General features: G+C 37.7%; 1 protein-coding gene across 12 annotated transcripts in view; it reads left to right on the top strand.

Annotated features, from left to right (window-relative positions):
- PPP1R12A (protein phosphatase 1 regulatory subunit 12A) overlaps nt 1-13,520 on the top strand; it is a 124,283-nt gene that overhangs the window by 108,494 nt on the left and 2,269 nt on the right. For 7 of the 12 annotated variants that reach the window (XM_015278397.4, XM_040657836.2, XM_015278203.4 and 4 more), the window contains 5 exons: nt 922-1,063; nt 1,754-1,858; nt 2,778-2,825; nt 7,208-7,258; nt 8,840-9,001. In XM_015278397.4, coding sequence (XP_015133883.1) covers nt 922-1,063; nt 1,754-1,858; nt 2,778-2,825; nt 7,208-7,258; nt 8,840-8,974 — 481 coding nt within the window. In that variant the 3' untranslated portion in view covers nt 8,975-9,001. Of the gene's footprint in view, nt 1-921; nt 1,064-1,753; nt 1,859-2,777; nt 2,826-6,147; nt 6,179-7,207; nt 7,259-8,839; nt 9,002-13,520 lie in introns of those variants that run through there. The other 5 variants (NM_205123.2, XM_015278355.4, XM_040657382.2 and 2 more) reach the window with 4 other exon arrangements.

Genomic DNA, 13,520 nt, shown 5'->3' with positions numbered 1-13,520 from the left:
AATATCCTACTGAAGAAATTTCTAAGGAATATCAGGAAAAATAGTAGAGCCTCTAAAAATCCTATTTCCGTCAGATTTGGTAAAAATGAAAATGCAGAAATATCCATAATTTTTTTTTTTTAAGTTTGCATTTGACTTTGGACCTTTAGAATTAATTATGCTCTTTTGTTTATGCTGAAAATCTGTTAAACAGAACTACCACAGCACAGGAATGATGACGAGTGAGCACTATGAAACTGCTTAAAACTGTATTAATACTGTTTGTAATTTAGTGCTTAACAGGGTGAGGATTTTGCTGAAGATTTGTTTCATAAGCTGCTTCTGCTGAAATACTAGAATTTGTAATAAGTAGTTTTGAAATCTTCATTTATCCAGTAAAACTTGGAGAATTCATCTTGGCCAATATTTTAGAGGTTACTTTTTAAAAACCCTTCCACTAAAGTACTACATTTAAGGTAGTACATGAATTAAAGTACTCCTTGCCAGGAGTTGGACACAGTGATCCTCGTGGGTCTCTCCCCATGCCAAACATACTGTGATTCTATTACGTGGGTTTTAAAATAGCTCTTCAGAAACAGAGAAGTATCTAAACCAATATAAAGTCCTTCAAGACATGGAAATACCTGAATTAAATGTTTTAATTAATTTTTTTTTAAATTTTCAGCATAAAAATGCGGGCATTTACTTGGCCTAGTTGGGAATTTTTAAACTTCACTTAGAGAGTGTTGAAATATACTGAAGAACAGTGAAGGGATGTCAAAATCTAGCTTGCATCGAGATAGTTTGTAGTGGCTTACCTAAAATACATAATTGCATGTGGTTGTTTTTTTCACTTGGATGGTGGCACACTTACAACGTGTGGTACAGTGAGTGGTATCAGTTTGAATACAGAGACAAAGAATAAGAACTTTTATTTTGCAGATATGACACGGGATCACTCAGTGTGTCTTCGGGTGATCGTTACGATTCAGCGCAGGGGCGATCTGGATCACAGAGTTACCTTGAAGATCGAAAACCTTACTGCAGTAGGCTAGAAAAAGAAGATAGCACTGATTTTAAGAAGGTAACTTTTGATGCAGTGATTTTGTTGTAAAGACTGTTTGTCATAATTTTTTTTTTTCATGAATTATTTGGAAACAGTCTCTTATTGCATCACAACTTACAGCAACTTGGCTCAGTGGAAGAGCAGAACAACCACTGCCATGGGGAGAAATAGACATTACAGAACAGCTTGTGGCTTTTGCACTTTTCTCTTCAGAGGCAAGGAAGAAATCCTGAGGAGTCAAAATACTTCATCATTTTATGACAAATTTGATCAAATTGTTTTTGTAGTTGATTGTATTATTAAAACTGCTTCATACACGCATTAGGCCCTTTACGTGGTATTTGCTACCTTACATACATATAAAAATTCATTTAAATCTTGCTTTTAAATAGGAGTTTGTAAAAAAAAAAAAAGACTGTTGTCTCATCTGTAATGTCTGAAGCAAAACATTGGCAAGTGTTTTTTAATGTGTGAGGTGAGTTACACGCTCCCTGTGCAAAGCTGCTTTTTTTCTAGAGAGATTTGGTAGCAGTTCTTTAAAGCATTTGCTAATTCTATCCATCTTTAAACTCTAAAACTGATTTCTACTTCTTAGACTGTTAATGTATTTGTTCATTTTACATGCAGTTCAGTTGTGGTTTTTAAAATGTTTGTCTGATGTCACTGAATTCTTACTCAGTATGTTTTTAAATGAATATTTTGTCTTAGCTTTATGAACAGATCCTAGCTGAAAATGAAAAGCTGAAAGCACAGTTACATGATACCAACATGGAACTTACAGATCTTAAACTACAGCTGGAGAAGACCACTCAGGTTTGTATAAAACAGAAAGGCCCATACTTAGCTGACAAAGCAAACTAGAAGCATCCCAGCATAGGGGATGCTATTTACTAGGCATCAGCTTTGTTTCTTATCCAGAGATGGGAGTGAAGAAGTGTATTTCTCTGTTTATAAAGACAAAGAAGACGACTCTGGTCTTCAGCTCTGTACAAAATGTGTGAGGCCATTTCCTGCTTGTTTAAGTGCTAGTGGTTCTTGCCAGCATATATGTGGAACTTCTGTGCAGGGTAGGAATAAACACTTTGAACACTGCTAAGCCTGTGTTCAAGCTGTCAGTCTGATTTGATTGATTAATTCATAAACCTACTGGCAGATTGACATAATCTGCCAGTTCTTCCTACCTAGTTAAATAGCTGTACCTGAGAGCTGAAGAGCAAATAGTGCACTTCACTTACAGGTAACTGCTCTCAGATAACAGTGCTGCATACAGGAACACCAAATATGTACACAGAACTGAAATGCTTCTTAAATTGCTTTAGAAAGAATGTTCCTCATTCTCAGATCACGTTTACCACAATTGACCTGTGTGCATATTTCAGTGTCTCCCATATGCTCTCTGTAAATATCAGTAAAGTACGAGTAAGAAGATGTTTGTTTTGTAGAACTTTTAAATAGAAAAAAACTATATTACTACTATTTGCCAAAGGCTACACAGAGATTAAGTTACTTAGGGATGGTGACAGAGGAAGTTTGTGATAAATCCAGCTTATTCTTCTTTAGTTTTTATTTCAGTGGTACTTCCTTGAACACATTTTAAAATGCTTTTAAAGACATACTTTGGACAGAATACAGTAGCAGTTACCCTTATCTGAAATGCATTTTGTATTGCTTTTCCTCACTGTTACACTGTTTGAGAACAAGTACCAATATCTTCATTAATTCTGTGTTTCAGAGACAAGAAAGATTTGCTGACAGATCGCTCCTGGAAATGGAGAAAAGGGTGAGTTTCTGCCAAACATCTCTTGAGTAGTCCGATTTGGGCTTTGTTTTAGTTTGCTTTGTAACCTTTGGCTTGGATATATTTTAGTGGGAACAGAAGCCTTTCTTATAACTTGCATATTTTAGAAGATTTGGGGATTTTAGGTTTCAGAGTGGCAATGAATGTGAAAGACTGTCAGATGGAATTACTCTTACGAATTGCCTTCAGGTTGCCTTGTTGATACCCAGGTTGTAAAACCCACTGCCCTCCAGGATTCTGCCACTTGTTCCATCTCGTCCAGAGCAATGTTGGCACTCCAGAGAGTTAAGCACTTTCAGAGCATCTCATCTTTTAATGCATTTCCAACATTCAGAGACTTTAATTTCCTCAGAGCTTTCTGGAGGCATGTGTGTCGTCTTACCAATTACTGTTGGTAATGAAGTAGCTGTGTCTATCCCACAGACATCAGACCTTGAACCTGCTAATGTTATAAAATTAATTACAGGCTGTCTCTTTCCTTGTACTGTAACTTTTTCCAGAGGGACTGTAACGCTGTGTAGGGGCAGGGTGGAGGAAAATGAATGAGCAGTGCAGGAAGAGGGGCATTAGAGAGAGACAGCCCTAAATTGATGGGGAAAGGAGACATGTAATAAATCCACGTATGAGACAGACTGCAGGGATTATTTCAGTAGTTGTGCCCATGATAATTTTAGGTGTAGCTTTACGCTCGTTTAAAGCCCATCCCAATAAACGTTTATTTCAGCAACAATTTAAGCAAACTAAGTTTGTTCTGATGTGGTCCTGGCTTCCTTTATGTCCCTGGCTACATGTACCTTTCTCCTCCCTGATCCTGGAGTGACGCATTAGATATTAAAATGGGAAGAAAACTAAATGGACTTTGTTGGTAGTAAGTGGTATGGTATATATTTACTTATCCCTAGTAAACTTGACATTTGCTAGCTCTGTACATTTACCTTCCAGTGTTTGAGGTTTAGAAAACAAGTTCTTTTTCTACAAACCTATGTGGTATATAAATAAACAGTCAGTTTTATAGGAGAACGTGAAGATGCAGAAATCCTCTCAGGCAGTTTGTGAAGTTCCATTAGTTGTATCTTAATCTTTCCAGATAATTGCAGCAACCTTTTAGTGCTTATTTCTGCTTGTTCTTGTGGCCTCATGCTGTAGGCAGTGATTTCATCAGCAGAAAAGTTTCATCAGCAGCTTTAATTGGTTTCTTGCTTGCTATCATGGCCACACAAGTGGACATTTAATTCTTTCATAGGTTTGACTGTATGCATTATTATACAGGTGCCACATTTGGTACTGCATTTCTTGGCATTATTTCAGTATTCAATTACCGTGCTGCTTTTTCCCCCGATGCGTCATTGTGTTAAGACAATTGGCTCCTCTGGGAATTCTTGCACCTTTTTCTCATATTAATGCTTAGTTCAGTAGCAGAAACGTCTTTTGGAAACATTACTCTTTTTGAAGTTATTACAACCAAACCTAGCAGTTAAAAAGGTAAACAATTAGTGATAGTGCTGTCTGGCTGAAACCTGATTTACACAAGATTTAGGAGATGTTCTATTTTATGATGTTTAATTTACTTCTTGTCAGACAGTAATTTTGAACAGAGATTTATTTGTGATTCTGTTTTCCCTGTTAAAATCCAGAGTTCCTTTGCCAGTGACTGAAGTAGGATTCTCAGCTGCGAGTCATCACTAGCTCAGCTCTAGAAATAAGCTTACTAATTGTGGGGCTTTAGGAATACTTTAAAGCCTTCCATATAAGGGTGAAATAACAATATAAAGGTAAAAGGCAAAAACTGTAGAAAATTTCTAAGTATAATTTTCCAAGTATGTTTTGAATAAAATTAAATACAAAATTGAAGAAATTGCTGTAAGTTCATAGAAGAAAAAGGGAGGACGAAAGTAAAGGAGCGAGAACAGATGGGGATAAATAGAAGGCTGGCAGAGAAAAACCTGACAGCATTTTTGAACTATGATATATTCCAGTTGTAACATATTTTTACGGTAAAGAAAGTGGGAATGCCTATTAAACCTAGAAGTTCATTGTGACAAAATTTAGAAGATACAAATTTAAAACTGTACTTGGACGCCACCTTCAGCAGTTGATTTCCATTATGTGTTTTGGTTATGCACAGTCAACATTTTTCATGTAAGGACTTGCAGTAAGTTCTTAGGCAAAAATATGGCTTTCATTAACAGTTATCTGTCACTCTGAAAAGTATATTAAAAGATAGACTGCAAGATTTCAATATGGATCAGAATTGGAGGTACCTTTAACCAGTTACCTCCAAACTCATCATCTAAGAATTTGTGATGGGATGAGGTGGGCTTTTTCGTTTGTTTATTACTGAATGAATGAGTTTTTAACCCGTATATATCCATGTACCTCAGTCTTACTGCACCAAGACTGTGGTTTCTGGTTGCTTTAGTACATACCAATGAGCTACTGTCTTTTATATGCTCAGAAACTGCCATGTGTTGTTTCTTCATCTTGAGAATTGCGACTGTTTTTTGTCGTACCTTAGAGAAATGTTGAAATACGAAACACCTTAGGCTGAGTAAATTTCAGAGCCTTTCTCTGAGCTCAGAGACTGATCAGATGATATTGGCAAATCTTCTCAGAGAAACAATATGTTCCTTGCTGGCATTTCTCTGGCCACTTCCTGAAATAGGAATAAATTCAGGAATTTATTCTGGGTCAGGAAAAAAGGAACATAGTTTCATCTAATTAGAACTATGTTTTTTACAGTGAATCTTATATCTAGTCCAGGCCATTTAAATGTTTCTTTTATGTAATGTGAAGTATGCAAAGGTGATGAAAAAAGGGCTTTACTTAACTGGCCTTTATTGCAAATAGTTATTCTTAAACAAGTTCAACAAGCAAGATAAGCAAATTCATCCAAAGGACTAAGGATTCTTAGCCATCTAAAGCTGTAAGCTTGTTTGATCGGTCATTCATCTCTTGGTAATTACAGGAATTGTCCAGTATTGCTTATCGTAACAGCAGTGATAATATATGTTATCCTGCAAAGCTTCTGGGTAAACTAAGGTTCTAATCAATGTAAGATGGTGTGAGTTTTTTTGTTAGTCACTTGTTTGCTGCTGTTAATTCACTGGTATTTATTGTGCCATTGTTATCAATCAGTATCATTATGGGAAAATTAGTTACTTGAAGGAGTAAAGTACCTTAAGTACTAACAACTGCAGTAATCTATTATATTGATAAACCTTTGGAATTGTTTGCTAAAATGGGAAAATGTTGGGGAATAACTGCACTATGATTAAACTAAATTCAAATGGTTTGTATCTGAAAGGTGTCCGGCAAGAGTCAGTATCTACTGGGCGGTATGATCTAACCAAAGTTTTACACACCTCAGTCAATGCTGCTTGCTGTTTGCATAACACCATTGTATGCAGATGCATATGTACACTTTGCAATAATCTGTTGCTTTTGCCTTTCACACTTTGGAAAAATATGAATGTAGAATACTGAATAACCGCAACTGCTTTTAAACGAGATACACTGCGTTGTCTGACACAGGAAAGCAAGCAAGCTATAAACCCCTGAAGTCTACTGCAGTAGCTGTTGATCTGTCAGATGTGTGAAAACAAGGTTTAAATAATAGTGCTTAGAAACATGATAGCATATCTGCACTGCAGACTGCAGCATAGTATAGAAAACCATAAGCTAATTTTCAATAAGCTACCTTGGGTACTTTAATGAGAACCTGACACTGTTGACATTAAGGCTAATTTCTCCTGCTTCTCAAGTAAGAAGGAAAAAAAAAAACATACTATACTAGAAACGCAGAAAATACTCAGGAAGCATTTACTGAAGAAGCAGGTGGTCTTACGTGGCTAGATTTCTTTGGTACTCAGCTGAACTGACGTAACGTAAGTCTGGGTTGTATCTACACTACGTTGCAGTTTAGAGTGTGGACAGATCCCACAGAGCTGAGGCAGATGTTTCAGCTACGTTTGCTTGTCTTTGAAAGCTTACGCTTTTGTGCTTCTATCTTTTAATGTTCTTGTTTGTTTCTGATCATTTTCTGCATTTCTTGTATATTAAGCTTTTCCAGAAGCCTAGCTTTATAAAAATAAAGTCCAAACAAATGGTGCTTATGAGCTGTCTAAATTTGTGTAAAGGAAGGGGTGTCTTTTGTAGGACTTGATATCTCTTCCTCCTAAGTCATTAAGATTGAGCATTGAAATATTTTCTATATATCACTGCCATCACAAGTTTCCTGTCTACACTGTGCTTCTGGTTGTATGATCTTTGAAACTTGAAATATTTCACAGTTTTCACAGTACTTATGAGCAGTAGTCAGTAAAAAAGGAGTTGTTCGGTGTTAACATACTTTGTTTTGGATTTAGGAAAGAAGAGCTCTAGAAAGAAGGATATCTGAAATGGAAGAGGAACTGAAAGTAAGTATTGTTAACTACTAATGCAGTGTATTGATGTCAGCGCCTTAAAACAACACTTAATCTAGCAATATTTACATTATTTACAATATTTACTGCTTCTGGTATAAGCAGTCATATATGTAGGACTTACTTCTGGGAGGCCATCGGGACTTACACTGGCGTAGCACACTGACTGACAGGAAACATTCAGAGATGTCTGCAGTGAAATATATCTTGATCTGATCAAGGCAGAATTGCAATCTTTGTTTTGGATACGATACTCTCGTATTTATTAAGTTAAAAATGATGGTGTATAATTCTGTAGGTTAAGCATAGATAATTTCATAGATTAAGCATTAAACGCTGCTTCAGTCCTTATCTGATGTTCATTAAGTTATGTATTAGGAAACATGTTACCAGTGTCAAAAGAAAAAATTACATAGAGTTAGTAGTAATCAGTTTTTAGTGACCAAAAAAGCAGCAGATAATTTAAATTTCAGATTGTAACAGGAAAGCACCATTTACCACATGCACTGAATAATAAAGTGTCACGCTTTGACTTGTCTCATTCCCTGCTTTATCAGCATTTTAAGTCCTTTGATATGATCAAGAAGTCTGAGAAATCTAGCAAGTTTGTTTTGTGTGATATCCTTGGATATAATATTGGACGGAGCCTACCAAATTGATAAAATCAAGAGCCAACTGGAAAACTGGTGGAATATGATGAAAACATCTTTGCACGCCATAATTTTGAAGAACCACTGCTTTGAGATTTGATAGTTGTCATCAATTAAAAGGTTTTCTTTCAGACTCATTTTTGAACTCCCTCTGGTGCTTGGAAACCGTATTAACTACCAAATCCTTCTCATTAAAACACATGCACTAAGATTTGTTGATGTAATTGAGCCTGACAAGCAGAAGTAAACAGGATTCAAGCCAAGACAGTTAGCTCTAAGGGGAGGATGGAGCATATGAGGTTCTTTGAGGGGTCTTCAGAAGTGAAATCTGTATAAAACTTAACTATGGCATAGGAACATAATTGGTTTTATGAGGTGGATGAAGGGGATATGAGCTTCTATTATAAGCCTGTAAATTGCTGTTAGGAAGAGTTGGGATACAGAGAAAAATAGAGAATGCAAATACCTTTTTGTATTTTTGCATAGCTTTTTCAAAAGCTAACTTTCAGTATGTGAAAGTTTTGAATTAAAGATTAATACTCTTCTTGTTGTTTGTTACACTGTCATGCACACACATATATAAAGTGCAGCATTATTTATTGACTTTGGAATAGATTTATTTAATTAATTAATTATTGCACAACTACAACATTAAGTAAAGGATTCCAGGAATAACTCTCATTGTCAGTGCGTCCTGAACTGTTTTGGAGAGCTGTGACAGATTCTTAGATTGCTTTTCAGGAATGTGCCACTTGTCTGATACTTTCCTTTCACAGCAAGTTATCTACTGTAAACAGGACTGTCTCTTCTTCTAAGTTTTCTTTCAATCCTGCTGTCTCTAGTTCTTTTAAACATAATCTGCATGTGTATTTTGGTTTGTTTTTTTTTTTCCTCATTTTCACTTCTGTTTCTTTGATTCCTGCAGAACCTGCAACAAATAAAGCAGATTCAATCTTTGAGACACATAAATGAGCGACTGGTGACTGAGAATAGGGCCTTGACCCGTGTGGTTGCCAAGCTGTCAGGGTCCTGTAGGCAACTGCGTTCTGTGGACTTGTAATTTCTTCCTTCTCCTTTGCGTAGCCAGGCAGGTGCTGACAATAAGTTTGTGCTTGGGCAGAATTGTACTATTAACACTTGTGTGTTGGAAGCTGACTTACTGCTTGGTTATGGAAGTGTGGCTAAAGCATGGTGTCTGGTGTACCAAATGGAGATGCTGCAGATACATTGGTATGGTGTGGTATTGTTGATACTAGCACTGAAGCTTGTCATTTCTCCCTCGAAGCTAAGTTGGCAGGGGTTCACGAGATCTTTGACACCTTAACACCCTGGCAGCAATTTGAAAGGATTTGTGTTGAGTTTGCGTTAGGATACCCTGAAGTCACCGTTTAGATGTTTGAGTAAATGCTTAAATCAACAGATTTATCTCTGGTTTTCTAACAAATTGAAGTTAAGAATGGGTCTTTCTCACTGCAGTATAATTAAATTGCACAGAACTAAAACAAATGTAGCTGCAACTAAAGAAAGTGTGTGAGGTGATGGCAGTATTCTGCATTTCTGAACAGCTGCATTAGCAACTGGATTTCTTACATTTGTCTGATTTTGTGCTCAGAGATTGTCAAAGTCTCCCTTTAAAAATGTATCAGACTTCAAAGTCAATTCATCTTTTCTGTACTAAATTTCTATGGGGTTCTGTACAGTCCTTATTTTTATCTACACTAAGCTTAGAATATGCAATTTTAGCACTAGTTTGAAGGTTGCTGATATATATTGCCATATACGCAGGTGTTCCAGGTAGGGACCGATGGTCCGATCATGCGAGGACTAAGCAAACAGAGACACAGAAATGCCCTGCCCAGAGTGTCAGATTGGTTTATACTTACTGGGTCATCCTGTCCAGTCCCATTCTGCTAAAGATATGAACTGTTTTAACTGCCATTTTGGAAAAAGCCATCAGTTTGTTGTCCATAGTGTTACTCTAGGGCTGTTTGGGAAACCCAGTGGAGGTTCAAAACTTCTGCAAACAGAATATGGTTTCACTCCATGGCAAATCTATTAGGTTTCCTTCTTCCTCTTACGTAACTGTATGAGGTGGAGGTTTCAGTGAGTTTTTAAGATCTGTAGGTGAAGATAAAATGATTTTCCTTCTGCACAATGATTCTTGCTAATGTGCTTCTCTTCGCCTTCCCTCTCAGAAGTAAAGAGATGAGTGCAGACCTTTTCTTTCTGCTCACAGAGTCAGATCTCAGGTTTGCCCAGTCAGAAGCATGAAATGAATAGCAAGTTTATCCTTTGGCTTTATGTCTCCCTGAAGTTGACCTAACCATCGGATGTGGATAGAAAGGTTGATCCTGGTCTGTGCCCTGCATTCCTGAACATCCCTTTTTGTTAACCCTTAGTGAGTCAGTCAGCTCTCTGACCTGGCTGAAAAGAAATCCCATTAGTGGTTATACAGTTTGATCCATCTCACTGCAGCGTGGTTGTGTAACCAAAGCTAGCACTCAGCAGCAGGAGTGTGTTGCAGCAGGACGAGGGGGAACTGTCCCTTCAGGGCAGCCTGTCTTAGATCAGCTTCAGCTAACAACGTGGGTTTTCAACACGACCGAGCTAATCTAGTGTCAGCTGTCCACAGCCACATGTCCCTATCGTGTTTTTTTGCAAGCATTAGCATTCCTTTAACCATGCTAAGCCTTTTCAGTATGTTAAACCAGAGAAAACCATTCAGTATTCCCTTTTTTAGGGGAAGTTTTCAAAGGCAGATCATGGTGAAGCTCAAGAAGGAGGACTAGCAAAGAAAAGCAATGGCTACACAGCAGGGAGGCTGGACATTTCGATGGTAGCTTGACCGTTCCACTGTGGCTGATTAATCTGAACAGTTGTCTTGACAGTGCATGAGCTTTCTCTGATCTTAATGTACAAAGCTGTTTTATACGTACAAACTGTTAAATCCTCCAGCAAACACAGACATTATTACTACTGAGCTGGTTCCAGCAAGTGGTTATTGAAAAATTATTTGATCTGCTACAGTACTGCAGTTACCAGCTAATCATATAATACTGATAAGCAAAATAAAGCATTTTTAATCTTATTCAAGAATCTCATCAAGGCAAGATACTCTATGACTTAACTGAAAAGGAAACTGGAATTTAAAGTGCTAAGTACAGTATGCACTTGCAAATTGTAGTGAGTTTAATGCAAAGCTTTTTTTGTGCTTCTCCACGTGAAAGGCATGTGATGCCATCTCATAGTAAGTTTGAGTACAATAGGAATGCACTGCTCCAAGAAAATTGCATAAATGTCTTTAGCTGGGCTTAATATGTAGTTTTATATGTCAGGATTAGTATGGGAATAGATTAGATGGGAAGGGTAAGTATTTTATGTTACTTGATCTTATCCTTTCTGGTAAGTCTCCTGTTACGTACAACTCCTTTTGTCTTCCACGAATGTTCCTCTATTCTTTAGCAGACTTATAACAAAAGAAAATATTTTCTTAATATGTATTCTGCCTATTACTTTAATCGGGATTTAAATTTATCCACAGAGATTTGCAGACATGTAATGGTATCGGGTTATGTTAAAGCTCTAAATTTGAATGGTGCTTCTTTGTTGTCGTTGTTGTTAAAATGGTCTATCAGAAAATGCAGCAGTTTCTGGGTCTGCCTGCATAACGCATCATTGACTGCTGCTTCTCAGTCTCTAAGTTGAAGGACTGTAAAGTAACTGGAATTGCTGTGGTTAGATGGACTCCCCAGATTGGTTCTCGCCCCTTCCTGTCCCAGCAGACCCCACCCAATGTCAAAACAAGACACGAACCTCAGGTCACAAATCCAAGACATCAGAATGAAAAATACAGAACTTGTTTGATCCCTATATGAGTATATATGAGAATTCTCTTGGATAGTGTAATAGCTTTTTGTTTTTTTCCTCCTGCAGGCACTCCATTTCATGGAGTAGAGAGCAGCATTAATTTAACTGTCCAAACTCACAGAACACAAAACTATCTCCTCTTACTCTTAAGATCTGGGGGGTTTTTTCTGAATTTTCTCGTTGCGAGTTTTCAGAAAGTAGATCAGTGTCTCTCCATAGCAGATACATGACACGAAGTGGGTGGTGGTAAGAAGCTATCATACACGGTAAAAATCACAGATAATATTTGAAAATTGTCAAATGATGGCTTGTGTTGCTCACGTTCAAATATGTGGATGTGGTTTTTGAAAGCAATTGGTGTTTTACAGCACTTGATATTCAGAGCACAGCTTTCACTTGACTGTGATGGAAGCTGCAGAATTAAAGCACTCTGACTCCCAGTGAAGAGTTGAGTTTGGGTGGCCTGCCCTGAGCCGCGCTGTGGAGTAGAGCTGCAATCCGGGCTAGCAGAATGATTCTAATTGTGGAGATCACCTTTTCTTTCCACATATGTTATCCTATTACCTTTTGTTTCACATACTCTGGTATTTGCAGGTAAAGAAAGTAGAGAACCCATAGCCTCAGTCATGTCTCATGCACCATCCTGTTCACTCTGTGAGAATCTGCTCTTAATGAACTGACAGTGGACAGGAATCCTTTGGAGGAGATGTGTAAATGAAGGCTGTAGTGTAATGCTTGGTTAATTAACCCTGCATTTTAAACTTCACAGTTCCTTCTGCTCCATAATAACATTCTGAGTATAATGGGTCTACAAGTATGATTTTGTTTGGATAAAATGAAAACAAAACTAGTGGCATGGAAATTTAATCATGAAAAATTAAGTAGTGGTTGTTAAATAGGTCATCGGTTGGACTCGGACCTCTTGTGTGCTCTTGCATCTTGAGGTTACTGAATAACTATGCTGCAGGAGTAGGCTGTTACCTCCTGTAGAAACCTGCTGCTAGAAACCATACACGTAATATAGCCGTGAGTTTTATAGGTGGTTTGTTATCAGTGTGTGAATACTGACACTGAGAATTTCTGAGATTACTTCTAGTTTCTCTGATAAGTTCTGCTCTCCCAGTACAAAGCTCTGTGCGCTGGCTTGTCCTCCTCTCCTGTCTGATCCTGTCCAACTCTCACCTCACTTGGCTTCTGCCTTCCAGCTCTTGTGTTTGTGTGTCAGCCATCTCCTGTGGCAACCTTAACTTGCCGTCTCCTAACTGCTATGCCTGAGGACGGCGTTTCGGTGATCTGATCTTGTGTGAGCCGTGCTATTCAGGGATGGGACCTCAAGGAATAGGATGTGCTCTTGAACACAAGTTTGGAAGTGATGGAAAGATTAATGCTTTGAGTTAATAAGCTGAATCACACTGTATCTGATCAGGATGAAATCATCCGAGAGAACAGTGGCAGATATAATTAGCTACAGCATGGTATTTTGAAACTGTGCGAGTGCAGTGTAGATGAGCCTCTTCAATTTGTCACTGATTAACATTCTTTGTTTTGCACTGAAATCTGAAGCATTTCATTGCTTTCCGTATGCTACTCTAAATGCTTTTGTGGAGAGGCTGCTCATCTGCACCACTTCATTTTAGCACACCTAGACCAGGCAATCGGAAGTTCTTAATCTATAGCTCCTAACTGTCGTGCTAAAAGATGAGAATTTTCTGAACTGCTGTGCAAAGGGGGCAATAGCA

Source organism: Gallus gallus, chromosome 1 (assembly GCF_016699485.2).
Source record: "Gallus gallus isolate bGalGal1 chromosome 1, bGalGal1.mat.broiler.GRCg7b, whole genome shotgun sequence".
In the NCBI taxonomy this organism is placed as follows: domain Eukaryota; kingdom Metazoa; phylum Chordata; class Aves; order Galliformes; family Phasianidae; genus Gallus; species Gallus gallus.
The sequence above is the reverse complement of the archived record's forward strand: the minus strand, read 5'-3'. Positions and strand labels throughout refer to the sequence as shown.